The following is a 13199-nucleotide window of genomic DNA, read 5'->3' as shown; positions in this document are numbered from 1 at the left end:
TTGTAAACGTCATTTTACATACATTTTTTGTTCAAAATCAAAAATGTCGGCCAATAAAAAAAAAGTGCTGTATTCTGACAGAATACGTCCGCCTTAGTATTTGTTGCTATGACACCAAAGCTGTAGCACCACTGTGCATCGTAGTATTTGAGATCAAAGTCAGTCGTTTCATATATTTTTAGAGCTCAAATACTACGATGCACAGTGGTGCTACAGCTTTGGTGCCATAGTAATAAATGCTAAGGCGGACGTATTCTATCAGAATACAGCACTTTTATTTTTTGGCCGGCACTTTTGATTTTGGACCAAAATGGATGATGTCCTTTTAATTTTAAGTTAGTTATGTAAGGTGTTTAGGTTAATTAATTCAAAAGTATATTTGTTGTATGGTTGTATTGGGTAAGTTAGTTAAGTTGGGTTTTAAGGAGTAGATAGGTAGTTGTTATATGATTATATAAAGATAAAATTCAGAGGGGATGTTAGGATATAGAATTTTATCATGAGATGACATGTTGCTGGCAGGTTTTATTTTAAAAGTAAACAGCATTAGAATAAAGTTTGAAAATAATGACAGGTGTTGAAAAGCAAGAAAATGTGACATTGTATCATTGTATTATTGAATTTCGATAGATTCAGTTGTAAATGTTTTAATATTTAATATGTAATAGATTTTGATAATATTTTAATAATAAAGTGTGTGTGAGTATTGAAGTGGCGTTATTATGATTGAATAACCTCCCAGGAGTTGTGTGGAGAGGCACACTCCTCGAACAAGTACAACCAGTAAAAGTGATTAGAATAGTCAAATTGCAGATTGGGAACTGGATGCAATTAAAGATAGGGTCATTTCGCCTGTTCGCGTCCATCGCCCAATTCGCGTCCATTTTGCCGATCTCCTTTTAAAAATCCTCGAAAACAAGTCAACTAACACACCAATCAAACGAAAAGTCATTACCGCTAATACGTCAATGTATAAGAGGCACGCACACATAGACAAAAGTCCTGTGCGTCCAACCATTCCTGTTTAGAAAAATAGTTAGTCTCGGCTGTTCAACAAGGAAGCTCACACGCGCTGCATGTTTAGATAAAAATTAGTGTGCAGCGGCGTGTTTGATGGTAAGTTTTATATTGTTTTATGTGAATTTTAGGATAGATAGCTATTTCTACAGTTTAATGATGAAAAAAGGTATAATGTTTATTAAGAATTTGGTAATGTTTTTTATATTTAACGAATAAAATAAGGTGGACGCGAATTACTACATCGATTTTACAAAACTTCCACTTTGCGTCCACAATGGACGCAAACTATACCTATCCTCTATAATAATAAACCAAATTGCGTCCACTGTTTTCGTTAAATACTTGCTTATAAAAAAAATTTAAAACTAACTGTTTAATATTAATGTGTATAAGTAAGGTCATTTTAAGAATACAAGTTCGCCCATCTGACCCTAAGTGAGCTACTTTTATTTTAATTGATATTTTTGTTTTTAATTTTTTCCAAAATTTGACCTAAAATCTGCCTAATTTTTTTTTCTCGCGTGTTTTTAACCGCTTTTGTTATTTGATATTAATATCGAATATGTCTTTATTCAAATAAATTCAATTTCAGATCCAAATAATGATTGGATAGCTAGTTACGAGCCGCGAAAGTTTAACAAAGGTACAAACCACGATAAAAATTTCAACTTGGAATTCGATTTAAAAAAAATTAAAGGTGATAGTGGATTGCCAATGATCTTAAAAACATCTCTAGCTTCTCTTCTTTCCAATGATATGTCACGTCATGTAGTAATTAGATATTGAAATTCGTCAAAACTTCAAAGTTTAGGGAAGAAAATGGAACAATAATACAAAAGTAGTTGAATGACTTCTTAACATTTCTAAATGTGGATTTCCAGTAAAAAGCAAGAATTGTTGGATACTGTTAAAAAAATACTTCGAGACGGAGAGTTTAAAAATAATTTCAAAGATCCAGTCCAAGTCAAGTCCAGGTCAAAAATTGTTTGAAAAATGTTTAGCCAGAAATAAAGAATTTTTTACTTAAACCAATGTTGAGAAGAATTATTTTTATTTTTTAAAGTGAGTTTTAAATGATGATAATGTTGATTTTTAATAATTAAGTTTATTGTTAAATAAAGAAATTGTTCAAATACAATCTTTCTTTATTAATTCTTAAAAATATCACCCCTATATTCCTTTTCTAAGCTGCTGGACGCTAAATGGTCCACGGGTGGACGCAATTTGGATTTTGTGGACGCAAACTGGGTATAACGCCTAATTCTGAAGTTTGTCTATTTTAAAAGAAAACGCAAGATGTTTCTAATACAACTAAAAGTTAATCTTAAAATAGAATATATAATGAATACATTACACAAATTTGTCATAGAAATGAGTGTTGGGGCATTTTTATTATCGCCGTCAAACTTGCCAACTGCACTAAATGGACGCGAACGGGCGAAATGACCCTACTGACTAAGCTTTTGTATAAATAAAAATATGTAGTTATTATTTACTTTTCTTTTACACAACATGGATCTCTGTAGGATTCAATCAATGGTACCAGGCGTACCAGCTGACCACTGAACCATTATATTCAGTACCTGGACAGCAGTTCTTAGATGTTCTCTATGATTAATGCTGGATTTCTATATTTAATCCTAATCCAAATTATACGGATTTGGATTGTCAACTGTCAAATTTTAATATGTTTTTGGCCAAATAACTGCGGTTTTTGATGTTTTTACATTTTTATATTGTTTATAAGATTATTTAAACAATATTAAAGTGTAAATGCATCAAAAATTTTGGAAATATAATCTGAAACTGAATTCAATTTGACAGTTGTAATCCGGATTTGGACAAGGATTGAATATGGGAATCGGGCGTAAATCTTATTGAGGCATTTTAGAATCACTTTTTTTTCACATTTAAAATCACTGATAATATTTTAAGCCAGCATCTTAGTCTGGTAGATGGATTTATGTCAGTGTGCATGTGCAATAAGCTTCCTTTGGTTACAGTGACCCACCGCTGGACGAAAACGACATCCCGGCAGGCCAGTGGCTGTGCCGTGAGTGCCATGCCACCGATGCTGAGAAGCCTGCGAGTGCACGAGGCAGCCGTGCGCACTCACCTGCAGACTCTAAGTCTGACACTGATAAGAAAACTAGGTATGTTAATGAAGAATGTTCACTAATTTTGTTTTTTAGCTTTCTCTATTCCCTGTTAAAAATAAAAAATACACATGAAAGAATTATTTCGATAGGTCATTTAGTTTCCAAGATATTGAATTTTAAAAGTGCGGGCGGCGGCCGGCCCGCCATTTTATGCGCGTGACGTCATAGTACAGTGACTGGCTCATATTTGTATGGGTGGAATCTTGCAAGCTGAATTAAGACCCACTTCCGGGCAACCGATTAAGCTGAAATTTTGCATACACATGTGATTTGGATGACCATGCAATATTATGATGACATGGAGCTGATCTGATGATGGAGCTGGAAGGTGGCCATAGGAACTCTATAATAAAACGACTTAAATCCATCGAGTTTGGGCTCGTTCGTTTTGTATTGATGAGTACTTCAATTCTATATAGTAATCAGGGTCTGATGATGTAGCTGGAAGGTAATTCGCAATCATCATCATCATCAACAGCCCTTTACAGTCCACTGCTGGACTATGAGCCTCCTCCACTATAGTGGAGGGTTTTGCCATAATCTCCACGCTTGGCAGGCGGGTTGGAGATCGCAGTTTAAAAGATTGATGTTTTTCAGAGAGCGCTGCTGCCCATTCTCTGTTTGATGTGCAAATTCGCAATAAAACGACAAAATCGCATCAAGTTTGGGTTTGGTTCAATTTAAATTTCTGTGATGGGTCTGGGTGTTAATATGTATAATAAGTATGTATTTACAAAAAAAAAATGTATTTAAGTATGTTTATATCCGTTGTCTAGTGAGCGGACACTGTGAATGTACGTCACGCGGGGTCACGTGACCGTCGGCGGGACTCGATATTTAAGCGAACTTTGAATGCCTATAAAATCATAACTACTTGGTATTTTTGAATGAAATAAAAACAAATGTATTTGTATATGTAAAAGCTTTACTGTAACATAGGTTTCAAGTGATTTTGCATACCTAGTAACATTCTCAATTACATGTTCTATTAAGTCACACAAATCAAATCAAATGATTTTATTTGCAGAACAAATATGTTAATACAGATATTCAGTATTTGAATCAGTACCAATTATGTTCTACCGGGAATTGTACCAATGTGCAAATTCGTGATTTTGGATAAGTAAGTTGTTGTTGTCCAACGTTCTGGTGAAGGTAGCAGGAAGAGCCTGGATGCGGGCAGCGCAGGACCGTTCATTGTGCAAAACCTTGGGGGAGGCCTTAGTCCAGCAGTGGACATCATTTGGCTGAAATGAACGAATGAACGAAGTTGTTCTTGTAATAACCAGCTGCCATTGAGCACTGTATCTGAGAATCTAAAAGCCACAAATTACATATGCCCTAAGAAATGACATGATTGTAGCTTAGAATCATTAACTTTGGTTATTGATAATTATGATTTCAATGAGATCTCACATCTTTATCCCAATCACTCGCTCTTGTCTAAAAAATAGTTTTTCCTTCTAGGTCCCTACGCAACAACCGCACAAACTCAGCCAAGAAGAAGAGCAAAGATGAAGAGGAAGATGAGAAAAAGAAAGAGGAACCGGAGAAGGAGCTCACTCCTATGGAGGTGTTGGTGCGAGCCGCTCGCGTCATGAACCCCAGGCAGTTCCAGCTGCCCAATGAAATGAAGATACCCTTTGTGTTCCCGGGCACGGAGAAAGGTATTTTTTTTTATTCACAGCGAGGAAGCTCTTGGCCTGTATCTCACCTGATGGTAAGTGACAATCAGGCCGAAAGTAGAAGCGAGCTTCACCCGGAATCCTCAGCCACGGAGGAACTGGCTATCTTACCGATAACTGCCAAAACTCTAATAATTTATCACATAAAGTCTACTTAATCCGTTCCCCAAAAAGGGCCACTGAACACAGTCACTGGTGTTATGCACTATGTCCTTTAGTACCTACAGTCCTACACTACCTACCTACCATACAAATAAGAGTGGCCGCCAATAGGCTAGATGACAAAATTTCAATTATTTGTCGGTCAGACAGATAATTAGAAAATATTAGACTCATATTTTTTATTTTCTTTCATAATGAAATAATAATAGTGCTACATCGAGTTGAAATGGTGCGTTACGTCATGCTTGAGTAGATTTTTTACTCAAAAGTGACGTCACGCGACTTTTCAACTCGATATAATACTGTAATTATTTGATTATGAAAAACATTAAAAAAGGTGTCCAAATTTTTTTTATTATCTGCCTGACGGACTAATTACAATTTCGATTTCATTACCCAGTCATCATCCCTATTGGTCGAATGTCACTTATGTGTTGAAATTGCTGCAACTGTATGCTGCACACAGCTCATAAGCAACACAAATCAACTGTAACCAACTTCAATCAGGATTAACTTGTAAAATAAAATCTTTCCAGAGGGGAGCAAGAACGGCAACTCGTCCCTTGTCACAGTGGACGCTTGGGGCTGCGTGCCGCTGCCGGCCAAGCTGTGCTTCGTGTGCCAGCATACCTGCAAGCTGGCGCCGCTGCTGCAATGCGACTACTGCCCGCTGCTGTTCCACCAGGTGCCACATTACATTACTGCCGGCAACTGTCGCTAGTGACAGTGACGCTTGGGGCTGCGGCCGCTGCTGCAGTGCGACTGCTGCCCGCTGCTGTTCCACCAGGTGCCACATTACATTACTGCCGGCAACTGTCGCTAGTGACAGTGACGCTTGGGGCTGCGGCCGCTGCTGCAGTGCGATTGCTGCCCGCTGCTGTTCTTATTTCTTACTATGCTTGCTGTGGTTATGTGTATGATGTCATCATCATCATTTCAGCGATAAGACGTCCACTGCTGAACATAGGCCTCCCCCAATGATTTCCACAATGGCCGGTTGGTGGTGGCCTGCATCCAGCGCCTTCCTGCTACCTTTATCAGGTCGTCTGTCCACCTTGTGGGTGGACGTCGCACGCTGCGTTTTCCGGTACGCGGCCTCCATTCCAGAACCTTACTGCCCCATCGGCTGTCAGTTCTGAGTACTTTGTGCCCTGTCCATTGCCACTTCAGCTTGCTAATCCGTCGGGCTATGTCAGCGACTTTAGTTCGTGTACGGATCTCCTCATTTCACACACATGTCACATTATATCAATAAGAATAACCCTCATGGCGCAGTCGGGTAAAAAGCAGTCATATCTCCACCACCAAGATTTTTGAAATTGAAGATTCCGGACGATCCTCGCTACCACCTTCGGCCTGATCATCACTCTCCATCAAGTGAAATGCAGGCCAAGCTTCCTCATTGTGGAATAAAGAAACCTCTTCTCACTGGGTTTCCACAATAAGGACACTCAGTGTCATCTTGACAGCACAGTTTTCAGTCAACTGATTGGCAGATTCAATATTTTCTCCTGAATTACAACACATAGAAATGCTAGCTACAGTGTTTTTAAATTTGCTGTTGACAAAATCAGTGGCTTACGGTTGCTGTTGCTACTTATGTAAATGAATCATCACGCATAGTTCGGTTGCTCTACCGACTGCTGAGCAATCATTCTTACTCACAATATGCAAGAATATCCATGTTATTGTATTGTGTTCTTTAATAAAAATGTTCTGTTTGTTTATCCACAGGACTGCCTAGACCCGCCTCTGACGGCGCTACCTACGGGCCGCTGGATGTGCCCTAATCACGTCGAACAGTATATTGTAAGTATTTTTTAAATCAACTTTAGTTATTTAAAATTCAAGCTAGCAAAGTTCAAGATTCTCCCCCTAATCCCCCTTATAGTGTATGCTACATAAAGGTTCCTCGCAAAGATTTTCAATATATTGGTCTTTTGTTTTTTAGTCCTTCGAGCCGGATTTTCAGCTACATTTTAGAGGATATTAAATTATCGTTATTAAAGAAACATACAGCTTTTTTCAGACATGTAGCTTAAAACTCAATTATACATTGGCCTCAGGTTAAGTTTCTAAAGCTAGCATTTCTATTAGCGTTTATAGTTTCTAGCACAAGGCAATAAAGATTTTTTTTGCGGTGCCTTGCAATTGCACCTGGTGTTAAGTGAGATGCAGTCTGGAATGGTACATATCTGCCCTGTAAGTGCCTATCTATTCACTCTCACCTTGAAAAGGCCCGGATTATAGTGTTCAGGAAAGACAGCAACAGGCAGCGAATTCTAGTCCCTAGCTGTTTGCATTATAAAAAAGTTATCGTACTTCTAATCATGCTGTCAACATAGCCTAAAACCTCACATACAACTTGTCCTCACCAGGACTGGAAGCTAGTAAGCTCGATCTCTGCAACGGAGCGCGTGGCGCTGTGGGAGCAGTTCTCAGGGCCTGTGGACCAGCACGCCATCCGCACCGACTTCATCCGCCGCGCGCGCAGCGCACGACCTGCCTTCAGGTACGTGCCACAGCGACACACGTGGGAGCATTCTGGGTCCCACATCATGCGCATGAGGACATCCGTAAACGAACTAAAGCCTGGTCCGTGAGCACGTAGAATTTTGTCCAATGACCCCAAGCTACCCATCCTTATCGCTCGCGCGTTATTATGTTGCTGTTGCGCTCGCACACTCACTGCGGCCGCCCGTCGCACAGTCGCGACAGCAACATAATTATTATAACGCGCGAGCGATAAGGATGGGTAGCTTGGGGTCATTGGACAAAATTCTACGTGCTCATGGACCAGGCTTTACAGTCACTGACATAGCCCGACGGATTAGCAAGCTGAAGTGGCAATGGGCAGTCACATAGTACGCAGACCTGACGGCCGATGGGGCAGCAAGGATCTGGAGTGGAGGCCACGTACCGGAAAGCCCAGCGTAGGACGTCCACCCACAAGGTGGACCGACGACCTCATAAAGGTAGTAGGAAGGCGCTGGATGCAGGCTGCCACCAACCGGCCATTGTGGAAATAATTGAATGGAGGCCTATGTTCAGCAGTGGACGTCCTATGGCTGAAATGATGATGATAATGACATCACCACTGCAAGCATAGTAAGAAATAAGATAATTCAGTATCCATTGCAGAAGCACGACTGTGATTTACCAGAGAGAGGCGAATGGAAAGTTTGGTCTTCACTCTTCACGTTGGCTAGCCAACCCATCTAGATGGGTTGGGAAGGCCTGTCCTTTAGTCTCCTTTTACAAAATCCAGGACAGTGAAAACTGTTAACGTGATCCCTATTTGTCCTCTTTCCTACGCAGATAAATGTGGTTCAACGATGACATTTATGTCAAGAGTGTAAAGAAACCTATGCCCAACATATCATTATCTAGTAATTGAATGTCCCCTTGTTCTCCCCTTGGCAGGATAAAGGTCCCCGTGGGCATAAAGGGGCGCGTGTTGGTACCAGACATGGTGCGGTATCACTACAAGAATCCGCCGCCGCTGCTGCCTTCCAGAAGAGAATATACGCGATGTGCTAGAGGTTAGTAAATAAACTGCGTGTCAGTGCCAATTATTTCTAAAGCCTGGTCCGTGAGCATGTAGAATTTTGTCCAATGACCCCAAGCTACCCATCCTTATCGCTCGCGCGTAATTATGTTGCTGTCGCGCTCACACACTCACTGCGGGCGCGCGTCGCACAGTCGCGACAGCAATATAATTACGCGCGAGCGATAAGGATGGGTAGCTTGGGGTCATTGGACAAAATTCTACGTGCTCACGGACCAGGCTTTAGCTAGAATGAATTATCAACCACTTAAATGCTAGTTAACTTCTGACATCTAGAGTTACAGATCCATCGTTCTCGTTGTCATTAAGAGCGTTTACGCCGTTTGGCGCAAAAACAGTACTTTTTCAACTCGTTACAATCATTAACCAGTAATACTACAAATATGTTATAGGCATAAATAGTTAGGCAATTTCGTCGTCTAAATAGTTAAGAGCCATTTCACAAAAATATTCCGCGCGAATTTAGCTACAAACTGTCAACGCAACGACAAAAGAGTAAAAAGAACGCCGAAATGGACAAAAAAATCTTGAGCCGTGACCGTATTAAGACTTGATATAAGTTATTAATTTTAAGGTAGAATAAGGTATTAAAACATGATAAATTAATTTAAAATTTTAATAGAGTTTATTTAGTCTTTTAAAGATTTTTATACTTATTTCGATTAATAATGAAACACGAATAGGTATAATATGTAAAATATATTATATTAAGTACAAAATAAAGACAGTCACATAGTGAAAAAAAATCTGCCCCCTTGCAGCTCCATCATCGGACCCTGGATATCATTTACCTAGACGAAGTATTCGTCAAGGCGAATTACACAAGCCCAAACTCCATAGGGTTCTATTCACGCAAAAACTACTGAACAAATTTTGATGAAGCTTTACAGTACAGTACAGCAGTACTAGGCAGTTTGTGTTCAACTATCACTCGGGTCGGACGTTCCTATCGCAAGACCGTTGGTTCACTCAGTTCCGATACGACTCTAGTGCTGTGTGTAATTATTCTCGTGAATACACTAAGTTTATTAATTTCTATGAGTGGATTTCATTTTGCCTGAGAACTACGTCATGAACCCTTAACCAGAAGACCCTGTCGCCAGCGACAGCGATGCTCATCCATCCCTGGCGTCGACCAGAATAACAATATATTTATGACGATCTGTAGCAAACTAAATTTCACGCGAGTAAAGCCGCGGGCAATACTACATATTCCATACTAGCTTTTTGCCCGCGACTTTTTCCGCGAAGAAGTGGAAACTGGTTCTAATAAAACTAAATTATTCTAAGAAATTATTAATTTTGTTATTTGATAATATTTTTTAATATAAAACCTACAAATTATTAGGTATGTTTAAATATCTGAATACTTACAAAATTATGATATCTTTCTACAACAAAATTGAAACATTTCCTTCGGGTGCTAAAATCACCAGGCTATTGTGTGCACACTCTGGAGCATACAACTTACAACTGGCCGTCGGAGAAGCATAGATTTCCCTTAAGTCTACTCCCGCTACCACATGGAACTCCGCTAAAACTCGTGAGCCAACACTTGTTTTTGTATCGAAAATTAGCATGAGCAGCGCACGCGGTTGCCCGTTGCAGGCTCTATGCAACCACGCTATTTTAAACCGTGGCCCTAAGCATGAGATGGGAAACTGCACTCTCTAGAATTCTCTTGAATTTGATGGTGTTAGGGGAATCCTAGGAATGAATACAGACTTTCCAATGGAATCTCCTCATCAATATTGAAACATTGCAACTTGCAATGCAATGTTTCGTTTTCATTTGTTGTATTATTGACTATTTTTTGATTTTTCAAACACGTGTCAAAATAAAAAAAATAATTTAAATCAAAAGCACTAAGGAATATTTAATTGATATCAACTTCGAAGCAAGCACAGATCACAGAAACTAAAGGGAAATGTGAAAAGGGGGCGGAGCCGGTGTCGCAACAATATGCCCAAAAACAGAACATATTGCTTGTGATAGCAATGATGACAGCAGCGACGTTATAATGTAAACAGACATTGCTTGCATACTACTAAAGATTATTCGAACGTTGAATACTGATACCGCAGTGGATAATGAGCACATATTTTGATTTCTTTGACACTGAGTTTCGAACTCAGCGCATTACTTAGCATCTTTCTATATCTCTATGGAAGCAAGTTATCTTCAAAATAACATTCTACACCTTTTTAACCAAATACGAAGCACGTCATCTATCAATAGGGAATATATTTTAGAAGTTAATAAATTATGCATAAAATAACACTTTAGTTAAATCATAGAATTTCTAAAAACTAGTACTGAAATCGTACTGGAAACAATAAAAAAATATTAATATGTTATCTAATTTATTTATTAAACGACCAATTATCGAAGATTTTGGAGTAAAGTTTTTGAAAATATTTTATAGCCAACATAGGAAACATTTAGTGAAAGAATTTCTTTTCGGAGCCTATTGCCTTCAAACAAACAAATAATCAAATCTTTCCTCTTTTATTACTATTGATTTAACAACAAAACTTCCCTCTCGAAACAAAACGGTTCTTTTTCTTCTTCACGAAACAAAACTCAAAGCGGATAAATAAATAAACAAATCTTTGGACAATTTCACAATGCCATCTAGTCCCAAAATAAGCAACTAATATGCTTGTGTTAAGGGTGCTAGCTTAATGGATATACTATGTACTTAAAACATTTTTTATAATTTATTTATTAAATTAAATTCATACATAAATACATAGTTACTCCCAGTCCCGTCAAAGAAATTAAATTTCATCATTTCAATTTCTGCTCGGCCGGGAATCGAACCCGGGACCTCTCGGCATATTAGTCCGTTTCGAACCACCAAACGGCCGACTCAAAACGGACCTCCCGGCATAGTATCAAAAGTATTTGGTCGCGGTATAAATCTCCGCTTCATGACACGAACACACGTAAACGTCATGGCGGGAAAAATGACACAGGTCCTGCCTTGACGGGCGCTCGCGCCGTACTAATCAATGTCGGCTTCCGCATTGTAATTTATACTGATATTCACATCAATATTTTGACAAAGTAGTTACTAATATTTAAACAATAACTGTGGAAATCAATTCTCCAATGAATATTCTTTATTTTGGGATACTTTTATTGCTGTTATTGCTGTGTATTAAAACCAAAAATCACGATCAAAATGTGACGTAAATCTTAAAAATTTGCCAAAATATTTTTAGATTTTACTCAATAATGGTAATGAAATTCAAGAATCCGTTTGATTATTGGACTACAAGAATATATGTCCGATGATTTCTATATATTTTTAAGCTTATTATACGAGCATAAATAATAGATACAGGACTTTGAAATTGAGTCTGCGGCAATTTTTCCGTAAAATGGTTGTGGGAGATGGGGCACTGAGAATTAATCAAAAGAGTTTTAGTAAATCCGTTACATTATTGGTCAACAACAAGGATTGAACTATCTTTCGCAGTAATTAAATAATCTCTGGGTGTTGCTTAAGATAGTAATTCATGCTTCCAAAATCTTAGAAATTTGCACGAAAATGTAAAATGGCTCTTAATTGAGAAAATATTGCGATTAGTTTAGTATTCAAGAATTCTATCAAGATAAGTCCACACAGGTTTTGTAAATTTCCACTTTAGCGTCAGTTTACAAGCTGAATTTTTTATAAAAATACTGTGAAAACGATTTAACAAACATTTATATCCTATAGCATAGATCCTTGGGCAAATAGTTATCTGAGAAAATTTTTAGATTTAAGCATTTTACAATAAGAAATCACAAATTAAAAAAACGTGAAATACCCAAAAATCAAAGTGATTTTTTCACCAATATTCTTCCTTTATTCAACACAAAAATAGCTTAATATAATAAAAGAATATCTTATCTAAAATATTTACTTTGAAATTTAAAATAATTCATTGTAATTTTTTTTCTATGAGTATTTGAAAAGTACTATAAAACGCCGCGCATGAATCGTTCAAATTCAGTCCGCCTCGAGGCGTTCCAGAGTGAGGTCACGTCGCTCGGTGATCTGCTGACATGTGTCACGCGTACGTTGATCTTTGACAGGTAGCTGGACTTTTATAGTGTATAGCCCGACCAGGAACATAAAAACCCTCGCCATGTTGCGGAAAACTAATGGTACTAATTTCTTTTACTGGCAACAGTAACTGAAAACTTCATTGACATGTCACCTTGCATGTCAAGAATTAAACTGTCAAAGTGTAAACAAACTTTATTTTAAATGTGTGCAATGGACATGGCGCACAATTTTTGTTGAAGATGCCAAAAAAAAACTACAAAAAATTAGAATGAATACTGTATTTTTACTTTTTTGATATCTTTAAAAATGACTGAAATATTCAAGCTCAAAGTGCGCTCTTCCGCTAGGCGCGATTTTCCGCGCGGATTTAGAAAATGTGACGTAGTAACATGAAAAGCTGCATGTAAGATATTATCTGTGTACAATGGTTAGAATGGTTAGTAGGGGAGCCGAAGCGGGGATTTCGGGACTTACTAAAGAGTGGCAGACTAACATACACGGAAATACTTTGTACCTGGTTGATTACCTCTAAGTATGAATTTTTG

General features: G+C 38.3%; 1 protein-coding gene across 1 annotated transcript in view; it reads left to right on the top strand.

The window, feature by feature from the left end:
• LOC135082553 (PHD finger protein 12-like) overlaps positions 1-13199 on the top strand; it is a 30212-nt gene that overhangs the window by 6865 nt on the left and 10148 nt on the right. The window contains exons 3-8 of the mRNA XM_063977352.1: positions 3024-3173; positions 4647-4846; positions 5563-5711; positions 6761-6835; positions 7405-7538; positions 8450-8568. Coding sequence (XP_063833422.1) covers positions 3024-3173; positions 4647-4846; positions 5563-5711; positions 6761-6835; positions 7405-7538; positions 8450-8568 — 827 coding nt within the window. The remainder of the gene's footprint in view (positions 1-3023; positions 3174-4646; positions 4847-5562; positions 5712-6760; positions 6836-7404; positions 7539-8449; positions 8569-13199) is intronic.

This window comes from Ostrinia nubilalis, chromosome 21, assembly GCF_963855985.1.
Source record: "Ostrinia nubilalis chromosome 21, ilOstNubi1.1, whole genome shotgun sequence".
Classification (NCBI taxonomy): domain Eukaryota; kingdom Metazoa; phylum Arthropoda; class Insecta; order Lepidoptera; family Crambidae; genus Ostrinia; species Ostrinia nubilalis.
Note: the sequence above shows the minus strand (reverse complement) of the source record. Positions and strands in the feature narration are given on the sequence as shown.